The sequence below is a fragment of the Naegleria lovaniensis genome (genome assembly GCF_003324165.1).
Source record: "Naegleria lovaniensis strain ATCC 30569 chromosome Unknown tig028, whole genome shotgun sequence".
Lineage (NCBI taxonomy): Eukaryota > Heterolobosea > Eutetramitea > Acrasida > Naegleriidae > Naegleria > Naegleria lovaniensis.
The window spans coordinates 233,669-259,668 of record NW_025407850.1 but is presented as its reverse complement, the minus strand read 5'-3'; the positions used below and the strand labels follow the sequence as shown (position 1 = coordinate 259,668).

General features: G+C 37.5%; 15 protein-coding genes across 15 annotated transcripts; 7 read left to right on the top strand and 8 right to left on the bottom strand.

The window, feature by feature from the left end:
• Positions 1-196: 196 nt before the first annotated feature.
• C9374_006648 (uncharacterized protein) lies at positions 197-1,245 on the top strand (the record flags this gene model as incomplete). Its single annotated transcript, XM_044696531.1, has 3 exons — positions 197-425; positions 498-685; positions 784-1,245. The coding sequence occupies 3 exons, from the start codon at positions 197-199 to the stop codon at positions 1,243-1,245; spliced, it is 879 nt and encodes a 292-aa protein (XP_044546793.1).
• A 326-nt stretch (positions 1,246-1,571) lies between these two features.
• On the top strand, positions 1,572-2,075 carry C9374_006647 (uncharacterized protein; the record flags this gene model as incomplete). The annotated part of the gene is made up of 1 exon (XM_044696530.1): positions 1,572-2,075. The coding sequence occupies one exon, from the start codon at positions 1,572-1,574 to the stop codon at positions 2,073-2,075; it is 504 nt and encodes a 167-aa protein (XP_044546792.1).
• Positions 2,076-3,041: 966 nt separating this feature from the next.
• On the top strand, positions 3,042-5,473 carry C9374_006646 (uncharacterized protein; the record flags this gene model as incomplete). Its single annotated transcript, XM_044696529.1, has 2 exons — positions 3,042-4,909; positions 5,029-5,473. 2 exons carry the CDS (start codon positions 3,042-3,044, stop codon positions 5,471-5,473), a joined length of 2,313 nt encoding a protein of 770 aa, XP_044546791.1.
• Positions 5,474-5,616: 143 nt separating this feature from the next.
• Positions 5,617-6,099, bottom strand: C9374_006645 (uncharacterized protein; the record flags this gene model as incomplete). The annotated part of the gene is made up of 1 exon (XM_044696528.1): positions 5,617-6,099. The coding sequence occupies one exon, from the start codon at positions 6,097-6,099 to the stop codon at positions 5,617-5,619; it is 483 nt and encodes a 160-aa protein (XP_044546790.1).
• Positions 6,100-6,480: 381 nt separating this feature from the next.
• On the bottom strand, positions 6,481-8,505 carry C9374_006644 (uncharacterized protein; the record flags this gene model as incomplete). Its single annotated transcript, XM_044696527.1, has 1 exon — positions 6,481-8,505. The coding sequence occupies one exon, from the start codon at positions 8,503-8,505 to the stop codon at positions 6,481-6,483; it is 2,025 nt and encodes a 674-aa protein (XP_044546789.1).
• Positions 8,506-8,565: 60 nt separating this feature from the next.
• On the bottom strand, positions 8,566-9,158 carry C9374_006643 (uncharacterized protein; the record flags this gene model as incomplete). Its single annotated transcript, XM_044696526.1, has 2 exons — positions 8,566-8,929; positions 9,004-9,158. 2 exons carry the CDS (start codon positions 9,156-9,158, stop codon positions 8,566-8,568), a joined length of 519 nt encoding a protein of 172 aa, XP_044546788.1.
• Positions 9,159-9,230: 72 nt separating this feature from the next.
• C9374_006642 (uncharacterized protein) lies at positions 9,231-11,010 on the bottom strand (the record flags this gene model as incomplete). The annotated part of the gene is made up of 4 exons (XM_044696525.1): positions 9,231-9,746; positions 9,806-10,278; positions 10,345-10,493; positions 10,610-11,010. 4 exons carry the CDS (start codon positions 11,008-11,010, stop codon positions 9,231-9,233), a joined length of 1,539 nt encoding a protein of 512 aa, XP_044546787.1.
• Positions 11,011-11,446: 436 nt separating this feature from the next.
• On the top strand, positions 11,447-12,994 carry C9374_006641 (uncharacterized protein; the record flags this gene model as incomplete). Its single annotated transcript, XM_044696524.1, has 1 exon — positions 11,447-12,994. One exon carries the CDS (start codon positions 11,447-11,449, stop codon positions 12,992-12,994), a length of 1,548 nt encoding a protein of 515 aa, XP_044546786.1.
• Positions 12,995-13,136: 142 nt separating this feature from the next.
• On the bottom strand, positions 13,137-13,496 carry C9374_006640 (uncharacterized protein; the record flags this gene model as incomplete). The annotated part of the gene is made up of 1 exon (XM_044696523.1): positions 13,137-13,496. One exon carries the CDS (start codon positions 13,494-13,496, stop codon positions 13,137-13,139), a length of 360 nt encoding a protein of 119 aa, XP_044546785.1.
• Positions 13,497-13,693: 197 nt separating this feature from the next.
• C9374_006639 (uncharacterized protein) lies at positions 13,694-14,998 on the bottom strand (the record flags this gene model as incomplete). The annotated part of the gene is made up of 1 exon (XM_044696521.1): positions 13,694-14,998. The coding sequence occupies one exon, from the start codon at positions 14,996-14,998 to the stop codon at positions 13,694-13,696; it is 1,305 nt and encodes a 434-aa protein (XP_044546784.1).
• Positions 14,999-15,154: 156 nt separating this feature from the next.
• Positions 15,155-16,875, top strand: C9374_006638 (uncharacterized protein; the record flags this gene model as incomplete). The annotated part of the gene is made up of 4 exons (XM_044696520.1): positions 15,155-15,518; positions 15,569-15,729; positions 15,783-16,191; positions 16,247-16,875. 4 exons carry the CDS (start codon positions 15,155-15,157, stop codon positions 16,873-16,875), a joined length of 1,563 nt encoding a protein of 520 aa, XP_044546783.1.
• A 101-nt stretch (positions 16,876-16,976) lies between these two features.
• On the top strand, positions 16,977-20,151 carry C9374_006637 (uncharacterized protein; the record flags this gene model as incomplete). Its single annotated transcript, XM_044696519.1, has 4 exons — positions 16,977-17,658; positions 17,754-18,004; positions 18,089-19,757; positions 19,829-20,151. 4 exons carry the CDS (start codon positions 16,977-16,979, stop codon positions 20,149-20,151), a joined length of 2,925 nt encoding a protein of 974 aa, XP_044546782.1.
• A 165-nt stretch (positions 20,152-20,316) lies between these two features.
• On the top strand, positions 20,317-21,237 carry C9374_006636 (uncharacterized protein; the record flags this gene model as incomplete). Its single annotated transcript, XM_044696518.1, has 1 exon — positions 20,317-21,237. One exon carries the CDS (start codon positions 20,317-20,319, stop codon positions 21,235-21,237), a length of 921 nt encoding a protein of 306 aa, XP_044546781.1.
• Positions 21,238-21,261: 24 nt separating this feature from the next.
• On the bottom strand, positions 21,262-23,936 carry C9374_006635 (uncharacterized protein; the record flags this gene model as incomplete). Its single annotated transcript, XM_044696517.1, has 3 exons — positions 21,262-23,007; positions 23,086-23,698; positions 23,743-23,936. The coding sequence occupies 3 exons, from the start codon at positions 23,934-23,936 to the stop codon at positions 21,262-21,264; spliced, it is 2,553 nt and encodes an 850-aa protein (XP_044546780.1).
• Positions 23,937-24,109: 173 nt separating this feature from the next.
• C9374_006634 (uncharacterized protein) lies at positions 24,110-25,985 on the bottom strand (the record flags this gene model as incomplete). The annotated part of the gene is made up of 4 exons (XM_044696516.1): positions 24,110-25,029; positions 25,115-25,270; positions 25,524-25,622; positions 25,712-25,985. The coding sequence occupies 4 exons, from the start codon at positions 25,983-25,985 to the stop codon at positions 24,110-24,112; spliced, it is 1,449 nt and encodes a 482-aa protein (XP_044546779.1).
• Positions 25,986-26,000: the final 15 nt, after the last annotated feature.

Sequence of the window (26,000 nt, the reverse complement as noted above, 5' to 3'; positions counted from 1 at the left end):
TATTGATACCTGCTGAGATAATTGCAACTTCAACAACGTTGGATAATTATTGATTTCACTGGTCCAAAGTTTGTGGTTCCTGTTGCTAAAATTCTTGAAAAAGGAATTCTCACCTTACTTCAATTCTCTCCCAAATGCAAAATCATTATAATCATATGATAAGCTTATCACGACAACCATTTAAAAGATTAAAAAAATGAAAATCCAACTTCTCAGCGATCTTCATATTGAACATTTCGAAACGTACGATCATTTTCAAAACAAGTACAAGAAACTGCACGGACATAATTTATGCGAGAAGGTGTATGGAGAAGTATTGGTGTTGGCTGGCGATATCGGAAATGCTTTTCAAAGCAGTTATTTTGAATTCTTGAACGACGTTTCCAAAAAGTATTCTCATGTGATGATTGTTGCTGGAAATCATGGTAAGAATTTCAATTCATGTTTTAGTTTGCCATGATGATGAAAATAATGCGAATTTGTATTTTGAAAATTAGAATTTTATAGCAATGAATATTGGAGTTGTAATCAACAAATGATCAAGGTCTGCTCTCAATTCAATAACGTTCATTTCTTGGATCGGGCAAGTATTGAGCTTACTTCAAACAGTGGAGAGAAGATTTTATTTTTGGGATGTGCTTTGTGGTCGCAAGTTCCAGACAATGCCAAAACCATGGTTCAAAAGGTATGTATTTCAGGGTGAACGAGTCGAAAAAGAGAGACCAATAATTTCCTTTTTATTTTCCTTAATCCAATGAATGTTTGAACGATTGAATCAATCAGTGCATGAATGATTACCATTTAATTAATATTAAGGACGACAACAACAGCAATATGAGAACACTCACTGTAGACGACACCAATTACTTTTTCAATAGAGACTACAATTTTCTGAAAGATGCCATTGAAAAGGAGAGAAATACTCCTGTCACACAACAACGAAAGATCATTGTTGTGACTCATCATGCTCCAATGACCACAGGGGTTTCTTCGCCGTATTATGAAAATACTCAAGATACAGAGACTCTATTGATCAACAGTGCATTTGCCAGCGATTTAAGGCATTTAATGGGATCACCTGTAGTGTTATGGATTTCAGGTCACACACATTATTCTGCCATTCAACAACATAATGGAACACATATTGCAAGCAATCAATTGGGATACATTTCATTTCAGAGTGATGATAACGATAATCATTATCGGGAAGATTTGTTTTTTGACACCTTACAAAATTCTCAATGAAGCTTTTAGAAAGAAACCTCTCACCAAAAACAGTAACACAAGTCCAAAAGCGAAAACACAAACCGAAACAAAAACAACAGAATATTTTCAACCACCCAGTCTACACAACAACGGAAACAATAACCATTGGAGCAGCTCAGCATCATCATCATCTCTGTTATCCTCTCTCCGTTATTGGTTATCAAAAATTGTACAATACTAGCCTTCCATTCATCTCTAAATTGTAAATAATAATTTTTCAAATAATAATCATGATGACGACACAACAACAACTACCCACACGCACGAGTCGTTGCCTATCAATGACCTCTCCCTCCATGATCATCATGATCCTCTCAATAACGTTTGTTCTTCTCCTAACAACGACCTCATCATCTAACAACAAGGTCCATGCCACTGATTGTCTCTGGTCTACTCTTCCCAAATGTAAAACCGCAAGGCAAAACTATCGTCCGACACCCAATGGATGTGGTCCTCAGAGTCAGATGGTGGTTTCCATGATCTCCAATGTCGTCGCTCGGGAATTCATTCAATGTTGCAACATACATGATGTTTGTTATTCCTCTTGTGGTATCCCGAAAGCCGTTTGTGATAATCAATTTCGTGAATGTATGCTCAACAAGTGCCGATTGGATATTGTATGTCGAATGAAAGCCTTCTCCATGTATACAGCAGTGAGTAGACCAAGCCCATTATCATGCAAGGCCTATATTGTGGCACAACATTCGGGATGTGATTGTAATATTCAGAAAAAAGCAGAAGAGGATGCCAAGAAACAAGCAATGAAAGCAAGTGGTTGGAAATTGGAAAAGTTAATTATTCATGAATGATGAATTTCTAGAAATTAATATTGCTGTCACTACATTTGAGGGGCATGGGTTCCTCATTGAAAATTGTTGAAAATTCAAATATGAACAAATATTATGTTGAAAAGGTTTTTCAAATACCATTCGTTTCTGGGGTTTTTGGAGCCACTGTTCATCAATCACGTCTTTTAGAATTCAGAAAAGAGGAGCATGAACAAAGAGCAACAATTATTTCTCCCATAAGGTAAAAGTTCTACATGATGATAAATTGAGGTACATCATTAGGACGTAGATGCTTTTTGAAAATTCATGCACAATATTCAGTGTTCAATTGATGAGATCTGTAAAAAGACCTTAACATATGATTCGCAATGCGTTCACCTTTGTTGGATCCACGTCTCAACCCTGAATGCTATGTACATATTTACAACTTGATAGCACAATATTATTTCGTATGTGAACGGGTAAAAGCAACCTGCATCATCAGAGATGGTTCTTTCAGAGCTCTAATTTAGAAACAGTGAGAGAACGTGCACCTTAGTGATCACGAATAAGGTGAGGACTGTTACTGATTATAGTCTTCATTCGACCTTTCAATAAGAGATGGGTGTCAGAGATGGGGCTAAAAAGATTCCGCAATTCAAATGATTTGACGAGATGGTTGTTTTGGGAAGTTTCTTTGGGAATGTCGCGATTTGCTTGTTTTGATAATTTACTCAAACAGCAAACTGTCAAATGTCAGTCCCAGCAAACTGCATCATAAAAAAACAGTTTGCCCAACACTTTGGAATCTAACCACCACCACAACATCAAACCATTGGTGTTCTTCCATCAAAGCCTTCTTCATGAACCAACAATAATTCTCATCACGTGTTTTTCAATTTTTCTATTTTCGTAAAATTATCACAAACCAACAACACATTTTCGTTTGAACCTTACAACAGTTTCTCCGTTTTTAGATTGAATAACAACCTTCTCTAGTTTTACAACATGCCATCAGCATCCTCGGATCGTCTGATGAATGAATCGATTCATGTTTCATCCATCATGACAACCACGACAGATACTGATTTCGAAACATCAACGAATGAAATTAAAACAACACCATCCAGTGAAAACATTTCATCGTCATGCCCGTCTTTGAATGAATACAACTCATCCATGAACGAGACGATCGATCCTTCTCATCATCATCAATTCACGGAAACTCCATCGAGTTCATTATTAGAAGAACAAGATCCTATCATTCGAGAAATTTCAAAATATCCACCTCAACAATGGAAGTTTTGTTTTTTGAATGCTTGTTCTCAGGGTGATTTAATTGCATTTACAGAATTGTTACATTTTCTCGACACGATGCGAGAACGATGGACTCTAAATAATGGTCAATTATTACCATCGTGTGAGAGTCATGACGTCGTTCCATCGCGCTTTATTTTGAATTCTAGTTTTTATCATGTAAATGTGTTGGATGACAGAAGAGTGTCAGCTCTTCACAAGGCATCAGCCGCAGGTCATATTGGAATTGTCAGAGAGTTATTGACTCGAAGTGACATTCATTTGTCAGCGGTAGATGCAACTCTCGCAACTCCAATGCATTTCGCAGCAGCTGCCGGACATGTTCTCATTGTGAAACTTTTATTTCAACGTTCTAAGGAAATGGCAGATGCAAGAGATCAATATGGAAATACACCTCTTCTGTTGGCCATGCAGAATAGAAAACACGAGACGGTAAGATTTTTGTTGAGTGTCTTACCGACCAATTCGATTCGAACGAAAAAAACAAATTCGAGAACCTTGTTGCATATTGCGGCTTCAAATTTTGATTTGGAAGGAATTAAAATGTTATTACTGGATCGAGAGGATTTGGTGAGACAACAAAAACGAATAAGGAAAGGTGATCTAGAAGATGAAAACGATGAACCAGAAGAAATGGATATTGTCCATGATTTAATCTATCGAGAGACTATTGAAGATATGTGTAAAAGTCCTTCTACTTGTGACACGCTCATTCCAACCATAATCATTGAAAAAGATCTAAAATGCCAAACTTGTGACACCTCTTCCATCATTCAAAAATTGAGTTCACACGGTAAAGTCCTCATTCAAGCAAAAGAAGAAAATGGTTGTACTCCTCTCATGTTGGCCATTAAGGAATACAAGACTAGTCATCCACATTCTTCAAAGAACAGTTATGAAAAGATTGCATGTCTTAATTTTTTACTCCATGCTGAAAGTGTCATGATTCAGAGCTCTCAAGAACATTCAATTTCAAATCAAGCACCTTCGAATACCACGACGACGACGATGATGAGTATGAAAAATCATTCCTTGACCGCATTCGTGGATCAATCAAAGAGAACTAGTCTGCATTTAGCTGCTCAATTTGATTGTGTGGATTTTTTCAGAATTGTGGCGTTGACCTTCGATCGTGACACTTTTACAGAGCAATTGCTAATGACACGTGACGCAAATTTTCAAACTCCAATGCATTTAGCTTGTAAACATGGATCTTATGGAGTGATGGAAATTATCTTATCCATGTGTGCACCGCCTGTCATGTCCTCAAGAAATTTATCGAAAAGACAACAATCACCCTGTGGAGATTTTCACACAACGACAGCCAATGCGACCTGTCAAGAATTTAATTCTTATTCGAGTCCTCCTTCTCCTCAACGAACATTATCTCCACCTTCGAGTCCATCGTTTTTAATTTCACCCATGCCTTCGACTTCGTTGGTACTCTCGAATGGTCATTTGAAAAATCAACAAGTTTCAACGTTTGACCATCCAGCATTGATGGTACGAGACAACAAATTCAAAACACCACTCTATTATGCAGCTACTAATTTGGCAAGGTATTGTAAACAGAAAAATGGTACATCTCCAGTATCTGCTACCTCTCCTCCTAATTCACCTCCCTCTAATGATTCTTCTCACATCAACAATGGCTCACTAAAATTGACACAACCTAAAGGGATAAGGAAGTGTTGGTGAACATGATTTGTGAAATGTTGAAAAGTGGTTTGATTTCACCTCAATCTGAGCTCAGCCAAGAGCACTCTTCCAATGGCGTGACTACCTCCTCAACAATGACAACAACAGCAGCTAAACATTCCTCGTCGTCGAGTGGTGCCTCAACAGCATACGATGTCTTGCTGAATCAAACCGATTTTTTTGACATGCATCCTCAATTCAAAGATTGGTTTTTAACCAAACAACACTCTCCGCTTTCTTCTTCTCCCTCGAAATACAGACAACGATTTAATTCAGACGATCAAGCTTCAGCAACCACTAGGCTTGTACGATCTGGATCCGGCACCGTTTTCAAGAAATTGAATCTATTTCAAAGCAGCTCCATTGCTGAAGATGTGGACCTTCGTCCCATTAGCCCAATGAAACGAATGCAAAGTCATAAATAAAATTGGATGTCTGTAAAACAACAATGAAGAACGTATGTGATCAAAATGACGTTTCACAGTGTGTGGTTCAAGAAGTTTTACTCTTTTTCACAAGCAAAATTAGATGAATAACAATTCGTGACTTCAATTTCGACCTCAATTTCTTATTTTTTCAAGTTTTCCTTAATAAGTTGTTTCAAACTTTCCAGTTCTTGCTGCACCTCGAGTCTTCCTTTCCTTTCTTCATTCAGACTCTTCTCTAACATGTCAATTTTTCTCTTGCTATCTTCGTCCAAGGTACTTCTTGTGGATCTATCCGATCTCACCGAGCGAGAACCATTGGAAACCGAGCTGGCATTGGATTTGTATGATCGCACGGATAAGGAGTCATCCTCTGAAACCCTACTGGATCGGTTTGAAACATCCCCATGATTGGATGTTGGTGCTTTCTTTTCAATGGGTTCTAACAAGTGAGGCAAGGCTTTGGGTTTAAATCCGGGTGGTATATTGTTAGGCCCTTTAGAGGTAGGTGAGTTTCCGTTCATCTCTCGTGCCAGAATGTAGGAATTGATGAAGGAGAGTGCTGCCTTGTCTTCATGAATACATCTCTCTTTCCAGGCTTGCGATTCTCTAATATGATTGGCCATTTGATGATGATACGGGTGCGTTGGATGAAGAAGTAAATTATTGGAATGATGATGACGATTTGGAGAGAATCGGGCTGGTTCAAAATAATTCTGTTGCGAGAATTGAGAATACAATGATTAGTAAGAATGATAAAGAAGACGTGCTCTCAAAAACCGAAAGAGTAAACGATGATAGTACAGATGGTGTTCTTGTGGCTCTTCTTGTTCGTCCTTAAAAGAACATGCACGAAGAGAAACTCGTTCAGAGAAGGCAAGAGTTTTTTTTGCTAAAAGAAAAAATTTATCCTTATCTCGAAATTACAAAAAGCGAGATGATTCGAGTGACGAACAACGGTTTTATCTTCTTGTGAATATTATAGCCAACTAGAGTTGATTGAGTTATTACTCGTCAATGTGAGCCGTTAAAGTAGTTTCTGCTTTTTTCTTACGCCTTTCCAAATAACTAATACAGAACAACTTGACTTGCTCGACATTCAAACCATCCTTAGCTGAGATTGGAATTATTGGAATATCACCAAACTCGTTTTTCACAAACTCTTTCAGTTTTTCAAAATTCTTCTCAGAACCAGGTACGTCCATCTTGTTAGCAATAATACAGGCAGCTCTGTCTGAAAGACCTGGCATATAGAGCTCGACTTCTTTTTGTAGTAACCTTAATATATCCCAGGGCTGGAACAATCGTTGTTTTCTCTTAACTTCTGGCAGCGTATCCAATACTGTGTTGCGATAGGGATCGTCGTTAGCGAGGTTTTCTTCATCGTTGAGATCTCTTTGAGAATTGAATTCTTCGTCAAGTTGAAGAGAGGATTCAAAATCTTTGGTATCATGTTGAATTTCTTCTTGTGTTGCAAATGTAGCAGGAATAGAGTCATCATTAAACGTAGAAGTCATAGAATTGTCATCATCAAACTCTTCCTCGTTTTGAAGGCCTACTTGCTTAACGGCGCTCGTTGTGTGTTCTTTGGTATTGGAACGAAGTATCGCAGACTCGTCAGGAGATAAGGTTCTCAAAAGAGGTGTTCTCTTTCTAAAGTTGTGCTGAGCTTTTTGTCTCTTGCTCATTCGCTTGGTGTGAGTGTCGTCGTCCTCATCATCCAATTCGTTCAAAACGTCTTCGGCTTCATCCTCTCCAAAATAATCAGCCATTGCAGACTCTCGCAAATGATACAAGTCCTCGTCAGCTTGTTGTACATTGGAACGCTGTTTTGTGGGTATGGTGACTCTCTTCTCAGAGTGTTTGGAAAGCTCATTGATGTCATCGTTTGAAGTATTTGAATGATAATCAAATGGAGAGGCGTCCGTTATGAATTCATATTTGATCTCTCCGGTTTCCTCATTGTATTGAATACCAAGACCTTCAAGTCCACTCACATCAACGACATAGAGAAGTAATTTTGTTCGTTCAATGTGCTGCATAAAATCGTGACCTAAACCTCTCGTTTTGAGCTTGCTATTCATGCCCTCAATTAAACCAGGAATATCGGCACATGTAAATGAATATCCAGTCTCCTGATGAAAAACTTCTCCTACCGTGGGATGTAAGGTGGTGAAAGAGTATGCAGCTACTTTCGGTTTAGCGTTCGATATTGCTCCTAATAGTGTTGATTTACCTGCATTGGGAAATCCTAACAAACCCACATCCGCAATGGTTTTCAATTTTAACAGTAAATGTCTGGATTCTCCTTTTTGCCCTTCTTGACTTTGTTTTGGACTTCTATTCGTACTGGAGGAGTAGTGTTGATTTCCAAGACCACCTCTACCTCCCTTAGCTACCAAAATTTCATCTCCATCATTTTGAAGGTCTGCAATAATGTCTCCAGTATCAGCGTCAAAAACCTGGGTTCCTGTAGGCACATAAATGATTGTAGGCTCTCCCTTCTTTCCGTTTTTGTTTCTCTTTTGACCATTGTCGCCATCTTTGGCCTTTTGAATATAATCAATGCCACACAAAGAGTGTCTATTCATTGATGCTTTAATAAACACACTTCCACCACTACCACCATCACCTCCACTTGCTTTGCCAATAGGTTTAAATTTTTCTCTTAGAAAATGCACATGTCCGTCTCCTCCAGCTCCTCCTCTCACTTTAACGACACATTGATCCACATATTGTATGTGTTTTCCGGACCTCGTTTTGATCATCGGAAACCTATTCTTTTCAATGGTTGTTTTTTCTCCTAAACGTCCTAATCCCATGGATGAAGTCAAACTTGCCATCCGTTGATAATTATTAAAATTCGAAAAGTATCTCGCATATTTATTTACATCATTCCGAAATGTGCTGATAGTACTAAAAGTATTCACAAGTAATTGTTGTTGAGAGTGGTGGTAATGTTGTTGAAATTGAGAAAGTAAGCATTGACTTTTCAGGATGGAAGAAGGCTTTCGGAAACTCGTGTTCAACATTTTTTTTACAATTTGAATGCATGCATTCATTCCATTGATATCACATCGTCGTGCCCCTATTTACATAGTCAAGTGATCCATTTGATTTTCCAGAAATCGTTGTTCAAATAGGTTCTGAAGGACTTGTATGCCAGAAGTTGGTACATTCTCATCAGGTGCTTCTTCTAGAATCAATTCCGAACGATTAGAATTGCTCATAGTTGTGGTGGATACACCATTTTCTTGCTCAATGACATTGGTCTTTTTTGATGTTAAATTTACAATTTCATTTCCAAGCCCGGTCGATGCAATTGAAATTCGATTATTGTAATTATTATTCGAAGAAAGTGTGGATGATGAAGATGACTTCTTTTGAATTCCTTTCCGAGAAGATGAATCCAACAATAGAAACTTGGAAATGGACTGCATAATCTTGGCGCTATCACTATTTCATTCCAATAGAAGATCATTGATTGAGGAGATTCTCATCATCAATGAAAAATCTTCTCAGATACTTACGTTTCTTGAGTTTCTGGAACAAGAATTCTTCTCCTGTTGCTGGTTGGTGATCGACTTGTTTTTGAATTGGTCAAAGAAACACTGGCTTCGGAATTCTGATCACAGTTGCCCGCATGATTAGTTTCTTCGTCATGATGGACAGGGTGAGGCGTCATGTCGTTTTTTTGTTTTTAAAAATAGTTTAATTTTGGAATTTCACACTCGGGCAAAAAAAAGTATCACGAACCTCAACAAATGCAAACAATATCTGACAGCTCTCCTTGTCTTGCTCTCTTTTTCAAAGAATTGTAAAAGAACGAATTCATATACCCCTTTTCTGCAACTATGGTGATATTTGCAGAGCTGTTGGCAAAGATGACAATTTCAGCTTTGGGTTGAATATTCATTTGCATGATATGAGGTATGGATTTGGTTTCTTCTTCGTCATCCAAAGCAGGAACATTGCACTGCTGATATTCATTATTTCCGCAAGCGTACACATGGCCAACATTACTCACAAAAATAGTGTGATAAGAGCCGGCATAAACACTCTTAATCATTTCATTCTCTCCAATGGTGAAAGGTTGTGAGAGTGGCTTTTTCTTGCCATCTTCATCCTCAGCCACATTGAAACAAGTATATTCTATTTTCTTCGAGCTTTGTTTTGCTAAAATACTATTGCCTTGTTCTTTTGAAGTGTCAATTTTGTAAAATTTTGTGAGTAGTGTAAAATCATCGGTATCTTTTAAATTTCCAGTACCGCACTATTTATCACCATGAGAAAAAATGTCAATTCCTCCAATTTCGATTCTTTACTACAAACCTGTCCATAGCCATTATATCCTGCAGTGTAAATGGCTCCATTATCCAGTAAAAATACATTGTGAAACATTCCACAAGTAAAACTCAATAAATTTTGAGATTTGAAAGGTAATTGCTTGGTAATGTTGGTGAAGTGAGTTGAATTAACATTAATTCGACCAAATTGTTGGTATGTAGCTTCACCAAAGGCGTACACATTTTTAAATGATGTGACTACTACAATTGTTTGCCCTCCAACCTGGAAATCCTCAATAGTTTCACCATCATGTAAGAGTTCTTTAAAATCTTGAATGCATTGAAATTCTGTGAATTTTGTAAAAAGACTTCCCGTAATGTAGAATAGATTGCGAGTGGTTAATACACATGTCGAGTTGCCTCCACATCGTAACATTTTGGTGTATCGATTGAATGGCACAATGGTAAATGAATCAATATGATGTGAGAGCAAGCCACACTGCGAGTTTGCATTCCAACCTAACCAGTTTGAATGAGTCATTCATGATGATGTCACAATACAAATCATGATCATTTGTCACATACCGCATGCCATTAATCGGCCATAATTTGTGAGAATTACTGAATGGTTATGTCCACAACAAATGTCGATTGCATGTTCATCTAATTCCTTATATACTGGCTTCACTTTACAAATGTCAGGTGAATATCGCATTTCCATATCTCCAATACCACTATAAAGGTTGAATAATTCATCATTGAACCAATGATTTAGTTTTCAAAATAACAAAGTAAAATTCGAACAATTTTTCTTTCTACAATTTTAAAGTGGCGAACAACAACAACATACAGTTGGCCGTCGTTATTTCTTCCAAAACTCAGTAATCCACCAAGATTTGTCATTAACAAGGTATGATGAGCTCCACTACTTATTTTCACAATATATTCGCCTCCGTTTAAGAATTTTGAAATTTGAGAATTAATATTTCCTTGAACCACGTTCTGGTGTTCTCCAAAGACTTGAAACAGTGCACGTGTAATTAAAAATTCATCCCTTCCATTTTCACTACGATGATAACTCTCCAGAGAATAAATTGGTTTTGCGTTCATTTCTTCCGATGTATCACGAAGATGGCGGCTTTTGTTGGGAGCATTATTCGATACACAAGCATCGAAATCCTCTTGATCATTCACCTCTCCCGAAACAGAAGCACGCGAAGCTCGAGAGGGTGAAGAGTACTTGTTGCCCATTTTTATTGTTGTGGCCACAGTGTTGATTCTAAAGAGCAATAAAACCACCTCATGTAGATGAATAAAATTGATGACACTCCAAGAGTTCCTTAAAGTGTTGAGAATGATTGAAAAAGCTCACTACTATTTTCATGCGTTCGCACTTTTACAACCACACTTTCGAATTGAGTCGCTTTACCCATTGCGCAAGCACTTTCATCAACTGATTGAACTTGTAATTCGTGCGCTCTCTCAAGGAAAGTTGTTCATAATAATAGATCCACACGAAAAGGAAGAAGCTCTCTTCCGTAAACTTCCGCTTGGTGTTGTTGTTGAAGGATATAAAAGGAGTCCAAATCAAACGTGTTCATCATCAAAACAAAAAGCAACAACATTTAAAACAATCATTATTTGAATCCAACCATTCGTTTTTCAAATAACTCCTAACAAGCACAAAATGATGAATAACAACAATAACAACAATTTGGGTTATCCACACTTCTCGGGATTTGTTCCTCTCCAACAACAACAACCACAACAACATCAACATTTCAAGGTCTACGTCTTTGAGAATACCAGTACTAGCTCTCAACAGTTGGATATTCAAAAAGCGACCAATATTCATCGTTTAGTAATTCCTTACTTGACCTCTTTCCACGAATTTCTCAAATTCTTAGAAGAGAGAAAGATCATTGAGATTCAAACCACTCAAGAACAACAACAAACCGTCTTTTACTTGGATGATGAAAATCAATGGGTAACTGTCGCCAACGAGGATGATTGGAACATTCTCTGGAGCTTGTTGAGAGGTCAGAAAGTCATCAAGGTTTCCGTCGTGAAGAAGAACAAGAAGGAAAACAACACTCCTCAACCAACTGCTTCTTCTCAAGCAGAAGAACAAGAACAACAACGAAATTTCTTCTTCCCATGGTTCGGAGCTCAACGCAGAGGCTCTGGTTGTCCAAGAAGAAGATTCCATCAACGCCAACAACAACAACAGCAACAACAGGAAACTCCAGTTGAAATTGAAATTCCATTGTCTAATTTGATTGATAACGTATTGGGTTCCTTCTTCCCAAATACTTCAGCTGCCTGCACTCCTCAAACAGAACAAGGAAAGACTGAGGAAAAGAAGGAAGGAAATTGCTGTAATGCAACAAATAACAAGCATGCTTCTCAATCTGAAAGAGAATCCGCTCAATGTCCATTTGCCTCATGCAATAGATCCAACGGTGGTCATCCATTCGCTCACTTGTTCCCATTCCTTAGCGGTGGTAGAGGATTTGGTCAATGTTTCAACAATGGCAATGTCACATTCTCTCCTGAACAGCGAGAACAATTAAGACAACAGTTTGGTGGTCTCATTAACTTGGCAAAAGATAACATTAACAACATTCCACACTTTGGAGTTTCTTGTGATGGATGTAATCAACGTAACTTTGTTGGACAACGATGGAAGTGTCAAGACTGTGAAGATTTCGATTTTTGTGGCAAGTGTTTTGAGGAGAAAGCTCAACAACATGCCGAAGGTTTCCACAGTTTTGTTCTTGTTGAGCCAAGAGGAAAGAACTTTGTTCAAAATTTGTTGTCTCAATTCGAGCAAGAGACGGTCAATACTTCTGGAAGCAATGAACAAGCTTCACAAGAGAATGCATCTGCAGAAGCCACTCAAAATGAGGCCCAACAACCTCAACAGGAAACTGTTTTTGTGAGCGAACCATCTGCACCTCATTCCTCGGTTGATGAACAACCACAAGAGCTTGTATTGGACGAACAACTCTATCCATTGGTTGGCACTAACAACGACATTGTTACTACGACTGTGACTCCAAGCGCTACTGTTCCACCAACAACTCAAAATATTGTTCAAGAACAGCCATATGCACAACAACTTTCCATTCTCAGAGACATGGGTTTTGCTTCTGAAGAGGTGAATCTTCGCTTGTTAAACAAGTACAATGGTGACATTCAAAGAACTGTTGCCGACCTGTTGTCTTACTATTAACTTGTTGAACTTGTATATATCCTTGTAAATAAACTACTTTAACTTGTAAATCAAACACGTCATGTTTTGCAAAAATGATCCTTAATACTTATTTTACAACTTCGAAACTTATTTGCTCCTTTATTTACAAATACTCTAGATTCTATACTTTTCCCCACCACTCATTTGCGCTTCCTTTATATACAAGTACATTCTCATATCCTAGTTCAATCATTTCTTGAGCTGCCTTTTGAGCTCTTGCCCCTGACCTACAATAAATAATGATTCGGTTTTTGTGGGATGGTTTTTCATGACCATATTGAGACATAAATTGAGTGGTTGTCAAGTCATTGAAATTAGATGTTATGGATTTCAATGGAATATTTAGAGCAGTGGGTAGGTGAGGTAATTCTGTGCTCGAGAATTCATGTGGCTCTCTGCAATCAATTAATAAATAGTTTCTGGAACCTGTTTGTTCAGCAATGAGTTGAGCTAATGCACTCTTTTCAATGAATTGCAACATTTTTTTGTGTTTGAGTTATCGTTGGTTCAGACAGATTCAATTAAGTGCAAAATCAGATGTTTGGCAAGTGACATGAGGTGGTTACGGCGAAAATGGTTCGCAGAAACTGAACAGCGTGACTTTTTTGTTCAGTGAAACAAAAATATTATAAATAGCAAGTGTCCAATTTTAGGTTTGTTTCTGCATCAGTTTTTTCGTTAGATGTAATAAATATTGTCTTCAATATTATCTGCCAAGCTAGTATCAGCAAAGTTCTCTTCTTGATTCGTGGTTGATTCTTCCACAGCCGGTGTGTCGCTGATATCACTGCTCAGCGATATTGGCTGCAAGAAACAGCTCATGAGAAATGAATGAGTGTCGTCCTTACATGATTCCCCATAGATAAGGTCATTCTGTGCATAATCTATTCCCAGCATGTGCTTGATGGCCTCTTTGTGCAAAAAGTTTTCACTTGCGTAAACCAAACAGGATTTGCCACGTGCATCACACTGGTTGGCATTGGCACCTAATGATAATAACAGCTGTACACAAGATATATGTCCCTCTTTGATAGAGAGCATGAGTGGAGACATGGAAAACGTATCCAGTGTGGTCATGTTCACAATAAATCTAGTCAATGAATCCTCTCGATTGTCACGAGACTCTAATAAACTCAAATTCTGCATTCCATAACACTCCAGAATGCTTTGAAGCAATTGTGAATTCTGTTGAAGAGTAGCGGCTCCATGCACAACTAGGTATTTCAGTATTTCCACATGTCCTTCCTTTGCCGCAATATGGATTGGAAATAGTACTCTGTGTCCTTGTGGTTGAGAAGACCTTAACGCATCTTCTCTTGTTTTTTGAAAGCTTGAAATAAAACGAGAGGGAATAAATTCTCCAAAATCCATACTCCAGGAGCTTGCTTCCAACATTTCTCTCACCAATTCCAATCGATTAAATGAAATAGCATAATGGAGAGGAGTAAAACCATTCCCACACATGCATGTTGGTATTTGGCGACCCTCAATAATCATGGTCAAAATCCACGCATAGCTTTTTGAACACCTTTTAGCACACAAATGAATGGGTTTCAATTGATTGCGAGAATCTTCAAAATTTAAATCCACTCCTTTCTTGATTAACTGACACAAAAAATCATTCACCGTTCGGATATTGTTCTGCACAATGATTTCATCATGGTTGTTATCACCGTTGAAATTATTGAAATTAGTAGAATCGGTCCTACTAATATCGCTGCTCATTAAATCTTCATCTCCGTGATTGACTAAAACGTGAGCCAAATTCATTCCAAACAACTTTTGTGCAACCACAACTTCCGATCCATATTCACAACAAAATTGTTCAAATTGATCCCAATTCAATTTTGAAACCGATGAAAATATATTTGAAATGACTGAATGATCGAGCTTTTCTGTTGGAATACCATATGATGAGGATTGAACAGGATTTTCGGAAGATGATGTTTTGGAAGAACGCTTCACCCATTTTTTGGGAGGCATTTTGTTTCATGTTGAATAATCAACCATTTTCGTTCCGAATTGATCTCATGATAATTCGAGATGTAACAACACTCATTGCTACTGGAGAGGAACTAGTTGCGCGCTCATTTTCTTACGATATTTTAAAAGATGCACTTTTTAAAAAAAATTGTGAACATGTCCTCCTCTGGATTTGATAACAATAATTCTCATCATAATGTCAACCATAATTTGATCAGAAAGAGATCACCGAATCGGAATGTTGGATTGAATCCAGCTAGTTTGGATAATAGTAACGTTTCGGCGAGCTCAAGACCGTCGTCGGGATCTTCCGAAAAGATGTTGTTCAATAAGAACAATTTGCAATTAATGTCAAATAATAGGAAAAACTTGAATTCTAAAATACTTTCCAAGCCTTCCATAATTCACAGTTCAGTTAATAGTAATTTGAATGGGATGGGAATTCTTGCACCGAGAAAAAACGAAAGTAAGAGTAGATCCAATTCCCCTCCGAAACCAATTCACATCAATGAAGATGAAGGTGAGTTGAACAGTGATTTTCTGAATTATGTGACACTTTATTGCTCTTAGACATACCTGAGAAAGATGATCTTACTATTACGCTGTTGTCTCGATTGAAAAAATTAGAACAAACATGCTCGGAACAAAAAATTCTACTCACCTCTCGAGAATCTACAATTAAGGATCTTCAGGACGTTATTCACAAGCAAAAAATACAAATAGAAAAACAGGTAAGTGTGAACTACTTTGAGGAACTTTTTTATTATTGAGCTGAACATGTTAGAAAAAAGATCTTGATCAGCAACAAAGCACCATGAACACAATGCTTAGAGTACTTGATGATCATGACATCAAACATCCTTTTAACTCTTCCTACAAACCTGTAAAGAATAATACTTCATCCATAACACCAGAAGTAGCAGTACCGTCCTCCGTTACACCTCCACAAATTACTGATGACGACATGGGCCCTCACATCAACATGAAACTACTTGAGCAACGAGTTCAAGCTTTGAATAAGATGATAGATGATGAAGAATTGATGGAAGTATCTAAAACGAACAGCAATGTTAAACAGCTTAAACAAAAACCTGTGAGCATTGTGACATTCTGGAAGAATGGAATTGTGGTTGATAATGGACCTTTCAAACCCTACAAATGGCAAATCACGAAAGCTTTTTTGACTGATATTTGTAAGTTTAATTGCTTATTTCATTGGGTTTTGTGACGTATTTGCGATTGATCAAGTGGATGGCTACTTTCCGTACGAGTTTAAAGAGAAACATCCGGATGGCGTTAAATTGAAAATTGTAGATAAAACATCCGAACCATTTTCTAAAACAGTGGAACGATCGATTGGAAAATCGAATTATCTCAAAGACAACAATTCCAATATCGTGAGTCTGGACTATTTGAAATATGTGGAAGAAAATGGAAAACCAAACGCACCTCTTGACAAGGAGAAATTCCTCAATCTGCTTCCAAAGCAAGTGGTAAAGAATGGAAAATTAATACCCATTCGTGAAGATATTGAAAAAGTCATCTCGGGAGGAAATGGTGACACTAAGAGCTCATCAACTGAAAAAGATTCCATCGTAGAGATTCGAGATGAAGACATCACCACCCAACAACAAGTTACCTCGAAAGATACTTGTATCATCAAATTGAGATCGTCATCAGGTCAACAATTCATGGTCTACATTTCGAAACACAAAACCATTCGAGAATTAAGGCAATTGCTCTTGCCTTATCTTTCCCCAAATAGTTCTTTCCGCTTGAAAGCCATCCCTAACACCTTCTTTGACGATGAATCCTCCACTCTTGAAACTTGTAAATTGTATCCAAAGGCCATTCTCATGATTTTGATGCAGGATTAAAAAAGAACTTTCAACGTTGAAATTTTGAGGCAAAAAGGAAAAAATTTTGTATCACCCGATAATAGTATCTTCATCTCTCTGAGAGCAACACCATAATATGAATGACAAACGGTAATCTCTTTCTCAACCAGCAACAACAGCAACAACATGATCCGCCTTCATCATCATTAGCGACACGAAATTTTGAAATGTTGCAGCCTTCGTCGTTAACGACGACGATGGTGGTCTCCGATATCTTGTTGGGTTCCAGGGATGATCATCACCATGCCATCATCAATCCGATGGGTACATTACCATGTGCATTGATATCATCGGAACAACAAAATACAACTCTTTCTACTTCCAACTCGCTGGATATTATTATTGATACATCTATTCCATCATCTCAAGGAGTAACGCCCGGGCACGGTGTCTACACAGCTCCCACACCCCTACAACATACAACAACAGGCAACAACAAACGAAGAATCAGTATGGCAAGTACGAAAAGTACAGGCTCCAATCTGTCGTCATCGACGCCTTCTAGCCATCCAAAAACCCCACCAGCCTCTTCCTCTTCCAATATTTCCCTACATCAGCATCTTGATGTTGATCACACTGCAGTATATGTAACGCCCAAAACTCGACAATCCTTGTCTTACCCCAATAGGGATGAAATTAGACCATTTCCAATTTCTAACCCACAAAATCATCACCATGACTCACATATTACAATTATCATACAACCAACAGCTAGTTCAACCTTAGAACACAATAATAATAATAATGGTCCTATGGCTGTTGGTGAGAATTTTAACGAGGAGATTATCAACCATAATCCAACTCAACAACCAAAACTTTACCAACTCACCCAACCATTTATCGTGACTCTAGCGAAGGGTTTCTTTTTACACTCTACTCTGAATTGAGTTATTGGGCTAAAACAATTGCTGTTGGACAGAGAGACAATGCTCTTTCGAACAATGAGCAATTCATTAGATCAATACCTTACCTTTCAGAATATCCACATCACGATAGCATTCCAAAACAATTACCCAACAGTCTAACTAATTTTCATCATCTATTCGACGATGTCTTACATGTAATTTTATCATTTTTAGATTGTAAATCCATTTTACGCTTTTCATTGGTGAGTTTTGAGATTTTTTGCAAATATCATTTTTCGTTTTATTGGATAACGTTTCTTGAACATTGTTTTCATGCACCTTATTAGACTGCCTCATACTATTATCATATATGCCATTCCAACCCTGTTTGGGATCAATATCTGTATCTAGAATGTTACATTAAATTTTCAAAAGTGTCACTACCTGAGAGATTTGCAAATTTATACAATGCCAAACCTGAGAGACGACGGGAATTATTGCAAAATTTGGATGCTCCTGAAAATTCAGATTTAAACTTCCGTCAACAGCAATTATTGAAAGCAATTGATACTTTTGCTACGTTTTATCAACCTTCTCAAGAAGAAACCTTATATAACAAGTATTTTGAGCTTAAAAATGAGTATGAAGAAAAACTTCCTCAACCTACGCCAATACCTCAAGTCAACAATATTGAGGTTGCCTCAGTAGCACATAATGAATTAACAGGCGTAGATGACGTATCAATCATGAACGAACAAGAGGAAAGCTCCGACGAAATTCAGAGCGCAATAGCCTATGATGAGGATATCAATATATTCTTTGAAACCATGAATAGAGTATTTAACAGAGGCGAACCAGCCAATTTACAAAGTGTCACCAGTATTAATACTTCTGGGTCAAGACTTTTTCCACGCAAAAATAGTGTTGCCACTGTCGATGAAAATCCCATAGCTTCCTCTAAAGATTTATCTTCAATTGTAGGAAGACGTTCTAAAGAGCTAGGCATATTAAGCGGGGAGGATGATTTCAAAACAATCACCAACGAAGGAAATGATAACCAAAAACCATCTATGGAGCTTAAAATTACATCCATTCCAAACAAGCACTTTAGCATGACATCAGAACAACTTGAAATTGATGGCACGTACAACAATGAAAAGGCGACAACCAATGCTGAGGGGCATACCATGGGGTGGTTTGGACAGCTTAAAGCATCGATCGCTCAACAATATCGTGACTTTAAAGAAAAAGCTCCCAGTTACCAAAGAAGAGGACACACACCTCATGTACGATACTCGAGAGTGCCAATTGACAAACTTTACTCTTCCTATTGCATTTTCAGACAAGAGAAAATTAGAAACCCAATTATTAGAGGCAAGCTTTTGAAATTATATGTCAATCAAATCAAGAAACGATATAGACCAATTACCCGATGGCTAAATCACGTCAAGCTGATTTCATGGCTATTCTTTATGGCGTTTATTGTGTTATTAGCCTTAAAGCTGGATGCATACATTGATTGGCCTTGGTTTATTTGCTTTGCACCAGCAGTTGGTAGTAGTGTCATTGCTATCATTCTTACAGTAATTTTGTGGACTCCAACTATTGGTTGGCCGATTGTTCTCTATCGATGGGTTTCTGGAGATTGTGTAGGATTTTGGTCGTCGTATGCATATTGTTTAAGCCCGAGAGGCAGAATTATTCAACTAGCCGCTGGAATCTTACTGCCCTTAACACCATGCTCTACATTTTTCATATCCCTATTTCCAGAAGTGCCGCTCTATTTACCGTGTGTGGTAATTGCAGGAACTTGCTTGATTTGGATGTACACATGCACTCAGATCATTTACAAGACTGGAAAGAGAGTGTATCCCTATGTACTGTTTTTAGCATGGTTAGGATTAGGAATGTTTTGCGGAGCAATTATTTTGAAATTTGCCATTCCCTTCTTCACTGCCAATGTGAAATGGTACATTGTTTGTACGCCTCTTTACATTGTGATCATTTTAATTTTCAGTAAGTAACTAGTTTTTACAAGCAGTTTCTTGTTTGTAACTGGCTCTGATATTTGCATATGACCCTATCAGTCTATCAAATTAAGCTATCCTTTGACCTTAGCGTTGCGTCCACAAAAGCATGCGTGAGCCTTATTTGGAGTTTGACATTTGTTGCCTTTATGTGTATTGTGATTCTATCATTAGTTTTTGTCATTTTGCGAATGGATGAAGTCATTTCTTGGTCCTATACGATTTCATTCATCCCCATGTATGTCATTCTCCAAATGGGATTACTCTACTATGGAATTCGTGCTTTCACAAACAAGCTCTCTCCAACAGTTCTCAAAAATCCATTTTCAATATTTACAAATGGAATGAAAAACAATGCAGATATGGACACTTATATTTTGTAGATCTTGTGTGGTGGATGTATTAATTACACGGCGGATTTTGTCGTGTCAACATGGCCAATACTTCTCGACACACTCCGCAAGGTTATTACGTCCGCACATCATGCGCAAGTGTAAGAAATTGCAGGATTTGTATACAAAGATGGCAATAGAAAACACATTAAAAAAATGTCTCAACAACCAAACGATTCAACAACAGTACCATCATGCACTGGCGATTATTGCTTGCCACCTCGACACGGGAATGTACAGAATGAGGAACCAACTCGTGTCACAGAAACTGTGTCCTCTTCAGCATTACATGGCAGTAATAATTCCCAACAACATATTCATATTGAAATTATTTCCGATGTTGGATGTCCATTCTGTTTTCTCGGAAAGACGCAACTTGAGAAGGCTTTGGAATTGATGGGAGCCAAATATTTCAGTAAAATTGAGAATATTGATTCTAGTACTTTGGTTACATACTCGATGGAATGGAAACCCTTCTTATTGAATCCCTCCATTCCATCAGAAGGTCAAGAACGAGCCAAATTCTTTAAGTTGAAATTTGGAGTGGAATTCAGTGAGGAAGAAAAGAAAAATCCAGCGTTGTTATTGAAGGCCATGCCCATGTTAGCTCGAATTGAACAATTAGGAGCAGAACTTGGTATTAAAACCATGAATGTTGCAAACATGAATTTACCCATGATTAACTCACTGAATGCACACCGATTAATGAAATTAATTGCAGAGAAATATCCACCAAGAGAAAATGACCATCAAAATAGAGTGTCAGAACGTATTTTCAGAGCCTATTTTGAAGAGGCTTTGGATGTTTCCCAAGTGCCAGTTTTGAAACAAATCGTTAAGGATTGCAACCTTGAAAAAGACGTTCCTGACAACTTTTTCCTTGAGGATCCATCGTCTGATGATCATCGTGACCCACATTTAATTCAAGTGAAAGACGAAGCTCGAAGAGCCAGCTTCTCAACAAATGGGGTTCCTTATTTTAACTTTACCAATGTTACCAAAGGACTTAAATCGAATTGTTCTGGGGCGGTGGGTGTTCAAAAGTTCTTGAAAGTCTTGCAAAGTTTGGTGAAATAAAATTACGAGTAAAAATCATTTAATTTAAAGCAATTTTGAAGACTTTTCTAGACATTCTTGAGCAAATGCTGATCTCATATGCACCATCGAAGGTGTCACATAAATTTGTTTCTCTTGAATCTTTTGTTTCTTCTTCTTGTTGTAATCTGGATTATTCTTCTTTTCTGCAAGTCTCTCTAATTTCTCTTGAAGTGGATGAGGTAGTGGAGCTTGCACTGGAGGTTTCAAAATTCCTGAAAAAGGTGTATAGTCTGATAATATTTGTTGATAATCGTCACATGTCATTTGTTTCAATTCCTCTTTCGCTTTGGATTGCTGATATCTAGTCATTATTCCTAACACTCCTCGAATACCATCGAGGGCAAATTGTAATTGAGGATGGTAGTGAGTTTGTAATTGACTCAATTCAAACAGTGGACTTGCAAAAGGTGTTGTGCTGTCAGGTACGGTTTCATCGAAAGAATAACTTCCAATTCCACTCTCTTCCCCACTCAACATTTGCTTGGCACTTGGATATTTGATAAAGAGTTCTCGAATAATTTCTAAAAAGCATACAGTGACGTGAATATGAGTGGTGAAACAGTAGCAACACATCTTTTTGATAAAAGCAGCCACTCTGACGAGAGGAACCTTTACAGGTTTCAAGAGAAGTAGTACCAACGCATCGACTAGCAACCTAAAGTTAGTCTCATCGTATTGGGTCGTAATCACACGATCTACCACATTATAGAGTTGAGTATAGAATTCTTTTGGATCAATATCTATGGCACCTCCAATTCCTGACAACAATCGAGCGGTTGTAATCAGGGTTTGTAACACAGTTCGAACTGGAAGCTCCACAGGCTTGAAATGCTTAATTTCATCTTCGTTGAGATGTGATTGAACAAGCTCGTTCACATTCTCTGCAGATTCAAGTAAGGCCTTCATATAATCGAGCAAAGAGTACAACAAGTCCACATTCATCAAGTGTGAAAATTTGGCTAAGCCTGCCAAAGCACTAAACACAATTGGAGACTCTGGTTGTTGTTTGAGAACTCTCACATAGCACACAATTACGTTTCTCAGAATATCAGTTTGGATTTTTCTCACTTCTGATGATGTAGATCCTTGAGCTTCTTTTAACTCTCTTTGAAGCTCTTCGTGTTCAGACAAATCCTTAGCCTTCTTCTTATTCTTCTTATTTTTCTTTCGATTGACAATAGTATCCGGTAACACTTTGTCCCTCAGAGCTGTCTTTAGTTTTAAGGAAAGGAAAACATCAAACATGGTTGGAGAAACTTCATACTTTTTCTTGGTAATCAAAGTAGCTATTTCTTCGACAACATCGAGGGTTGTTGCACCTTTTGTAGTATCATTGGAGAACAATAAGGAAATATTCTCTGCCACAATTTCTCGAACTTGATCATTCTTAGAGTCAAGTAAAGGAACGACAATGGAAATAATATCGCGTGTGAAATTAAAGTAGGGTCTATGTACTAACAGTTCGCTCAAGCACTTGGAAGCAATAAATTGAATTTTCGAAGATGCAGTTTTTGCATGCTTTTCAATAAATTGAACATATTTCTGATAGTATTTCAAAATATTACTTTCGAAACTTCTTCTAGATTTGACCTCTTTTGAGAACCGTGTTCCTTCTCCTGCAGCTTCTAAATTAATTTTGTAATCAGGGAGCAAGTCTTTGAAGAGGGCACACATTGAGAGTACTGCTAACTTTTTCACATATACATCTCCATCCATGCACAGGTCATATATTCTTGAAATTTTAGCCAGCTACGAATGCATTAATGACAAGTTCATAATTCAAAATATGTCATTTTCTTCATGCAAGATATAATAACGTATACATACATTCATATCAGGTATTTCCAAAATTGAAGATGCTGTTGAACCAATTTCCACACTCAATTGCTGTCTTCGTTTGTCTCTCAGAACGGGATCATTTAAAATTTGTCGAAGTCTTAGCTTCTCTTGTTTTTTAGTTTCTTTTTGTTGTTCAGTTTCCTCTGTTTTTTCCTCAATTTTTCCATAAAGCGAGTCAAAAATTTCATCTTCTTCTTCAATTTCATCCTCTTCTTGTTCATCATTTTCATTCTTCTTTTTTTGTTGTTCCTTCTTATCTTTCTTTGCTTGTTTTGTTAAACCTTTTTTCTGTTGCTTTTCATCTTCCAACACTTGAACTTGTTTTTGAATGACACCATCCTCTCCTTTGATAGGAAGTTTCATTTTCACTTTCGTTTGTGACTCTTCCTTTTCGTTCTGTTCAAGAACCTTTTCAGCCTTTTCCACAATCCTTCCAAGTCTTGTTTTTGAGTAATTTTCTTCCAATTGTTTCACTTTCACATCATCTGCATCTTCCGATACTTTCTTTTTGGCATCCGAGTCATCGTCTGACATTATTTCACTCTCCGAAGCATCAAACTTGGTTTTTTTCTTCTTTTTCTTGTTGATATCAAAATCGGAACTAGATATCATAGTATTCAACAATAACATTGAATTCATACATACTCTTTCAAAGAAGCCAAACTGCTCATTCTCTCCGCAAATTCAAAATCAGCCTCATCCAAATCACTCAAGTGTACATCTTCCTCATTCTCAGCATCTCGGGTCTTTCTCTTATGTTGCATATTCACGGCCTTGTTTCCTCCTCGTTGGCTCTTCTTGGAGAAGCCTTTTTGTTTGGACAATGATGGTTTGCCCATTTTTTTTGAAGTTGAAAAAATTTCTTGTTCCAGCACTCTGTGTGTTGCAACACGAAATGGACCTTAATTAAAGATATATTTTGAATTTTAATGGCATTCCATCATCACTTTGAATAGAATTCAAAAACGAAAGGTGTCAATCTTAGAGATAATTCTGCACTACTTGTGGTGTCTTACATTCCAAACCAAATCTTCATGATGGCCAATGTTTGTGCTCGAATCATTTTGACTTGATCATTTCCAGTGCCTACACAGTGGTCACTTGCACCAGAGTCACTTGGGAGTGAGGGACAACCACGTAAATCATTACAATGTCCACAATTGTCACATTCAGCAACAAAACTGAATTTTCGAGGATCAATATCCACGCTTGCTTTCAACCAAGGATCTTGCGAACCATTGGCAAAAACAGTTCTTCCCAAAGTCGTGTCCAACAACTTTTTAGATCCATATTGATTATTCACAAATTGAGTGTTTGGCTTGATATTGTGTCCGAAAATTTTGTTGCACTTGTCATAAAAGTATGCAAGATCCAAACGTCGACTTCGAATAGAAGGTAATGGCATGGGAGGAGCTGTTTGGAAATAAGCCAATTCTGAGCATGTTTGGAACCACCAAGAACGATCAGCGTTGGCTCCCATTCTTGCGTCATAGGTTTCATTGCCAATGGCTCTGTTGTAATAATCCAAAGGAGTGGTTCCAAATACTGGATAAAAGAATTTCATTGCGTACTTGTTGAAATTACCATATAACACGTCGTCTCGACTAATGTCTCCTGATTTCAATGTATCACACAATTCATAATGATATCCATATTGAATACTTTCAGCTCCAATATCTGCAAAAAGTAAAAATAAATCACGAATATCCATATCAGCTGGAGCTTGGAAGTCTTTGAGTAAATCATTGGGATTCATCTTTTCCATGATGGAAGTGACACGAATGAGGTTGTTGGAACACTCTGCTCCAGCTGCATGTTGAACATGTAAATCAAAGGTGTAAAAATCAAGAATCGAGTTCACCACACCACTCGACGACAGAGCTCCCTTAATTAAATGTGGATATTTCATGGAGAAGAAGGAACTCAATGCGCCTGTGAAATCAATGAGCGAATAATGGGTTATGTGAAAATGTCATGTCGTCATGATGGAGAATATGTGAAATGCTGTTGAACATACCTGGATAGGAGCAACCCACAATGATGAATTGATGAGTTTGATTATTATTAGTTGGTAAGGAAGAAATATATTCAATAAATACTGATAAATCAGCAAGAGCAGCTTCTGTGCTAAGATATTTTGCTAAATGCTCAGTCTTCATGGATCCATAAGGAACTGCAAGAGGTGGCGAGTAAATGTGTGAAATTACGAAATATTCAACAATAAATATGAAACGTTTTCACACCTCCATCGTGGATTTTCGTTCCATCCATTGAGAAAAGTGTCAGCAACAATAAATACATTCCGAAATTTTCAACACATAAATGTCATGTAAATATTGAAGTTGTCCATTTGTCATCATATTTTTCAATTCCAATAACAGTCAAAGATTGTGATCATACTCCTCATGCAACCATTCATCACTTACCTGACACTCCATAAAAACGATGCTCCAAAGTATAAATCGTTGCTTTCAATTCCTGTGCATAATTTCTCACGTAATTGTTTGCTGTTCCTCCACATGTACCTATTCATTGAATTTCAATGAATATCATAATTTCAAAACAATTCTTCAAAATAAATTCACTGTTGATGAGAACTCTCTCCACAACTTACCCTCGGGACAAATATATAAAATGTGATTTGCACTGTCTGGTGAAACACCTGGTGGTACAAATTTGTAAAAACGTTGTGGAAAGGTGTCTGTATTTAAAGCATTGAAATGATCAATACGTTGATGAAACCAATATTCTGGTTCTCCGACTTGATATGAGTGTTTGGGTGTTCCAGCGATGGAAATTGGATTTTTTAAAACAGCTTGAACAGGATGAAGTGTCAGCATGATGATCGTCATCATGAGAACAACAAAGAGGCAAGTATTATGCTGCATTTTTTTTAATTAACA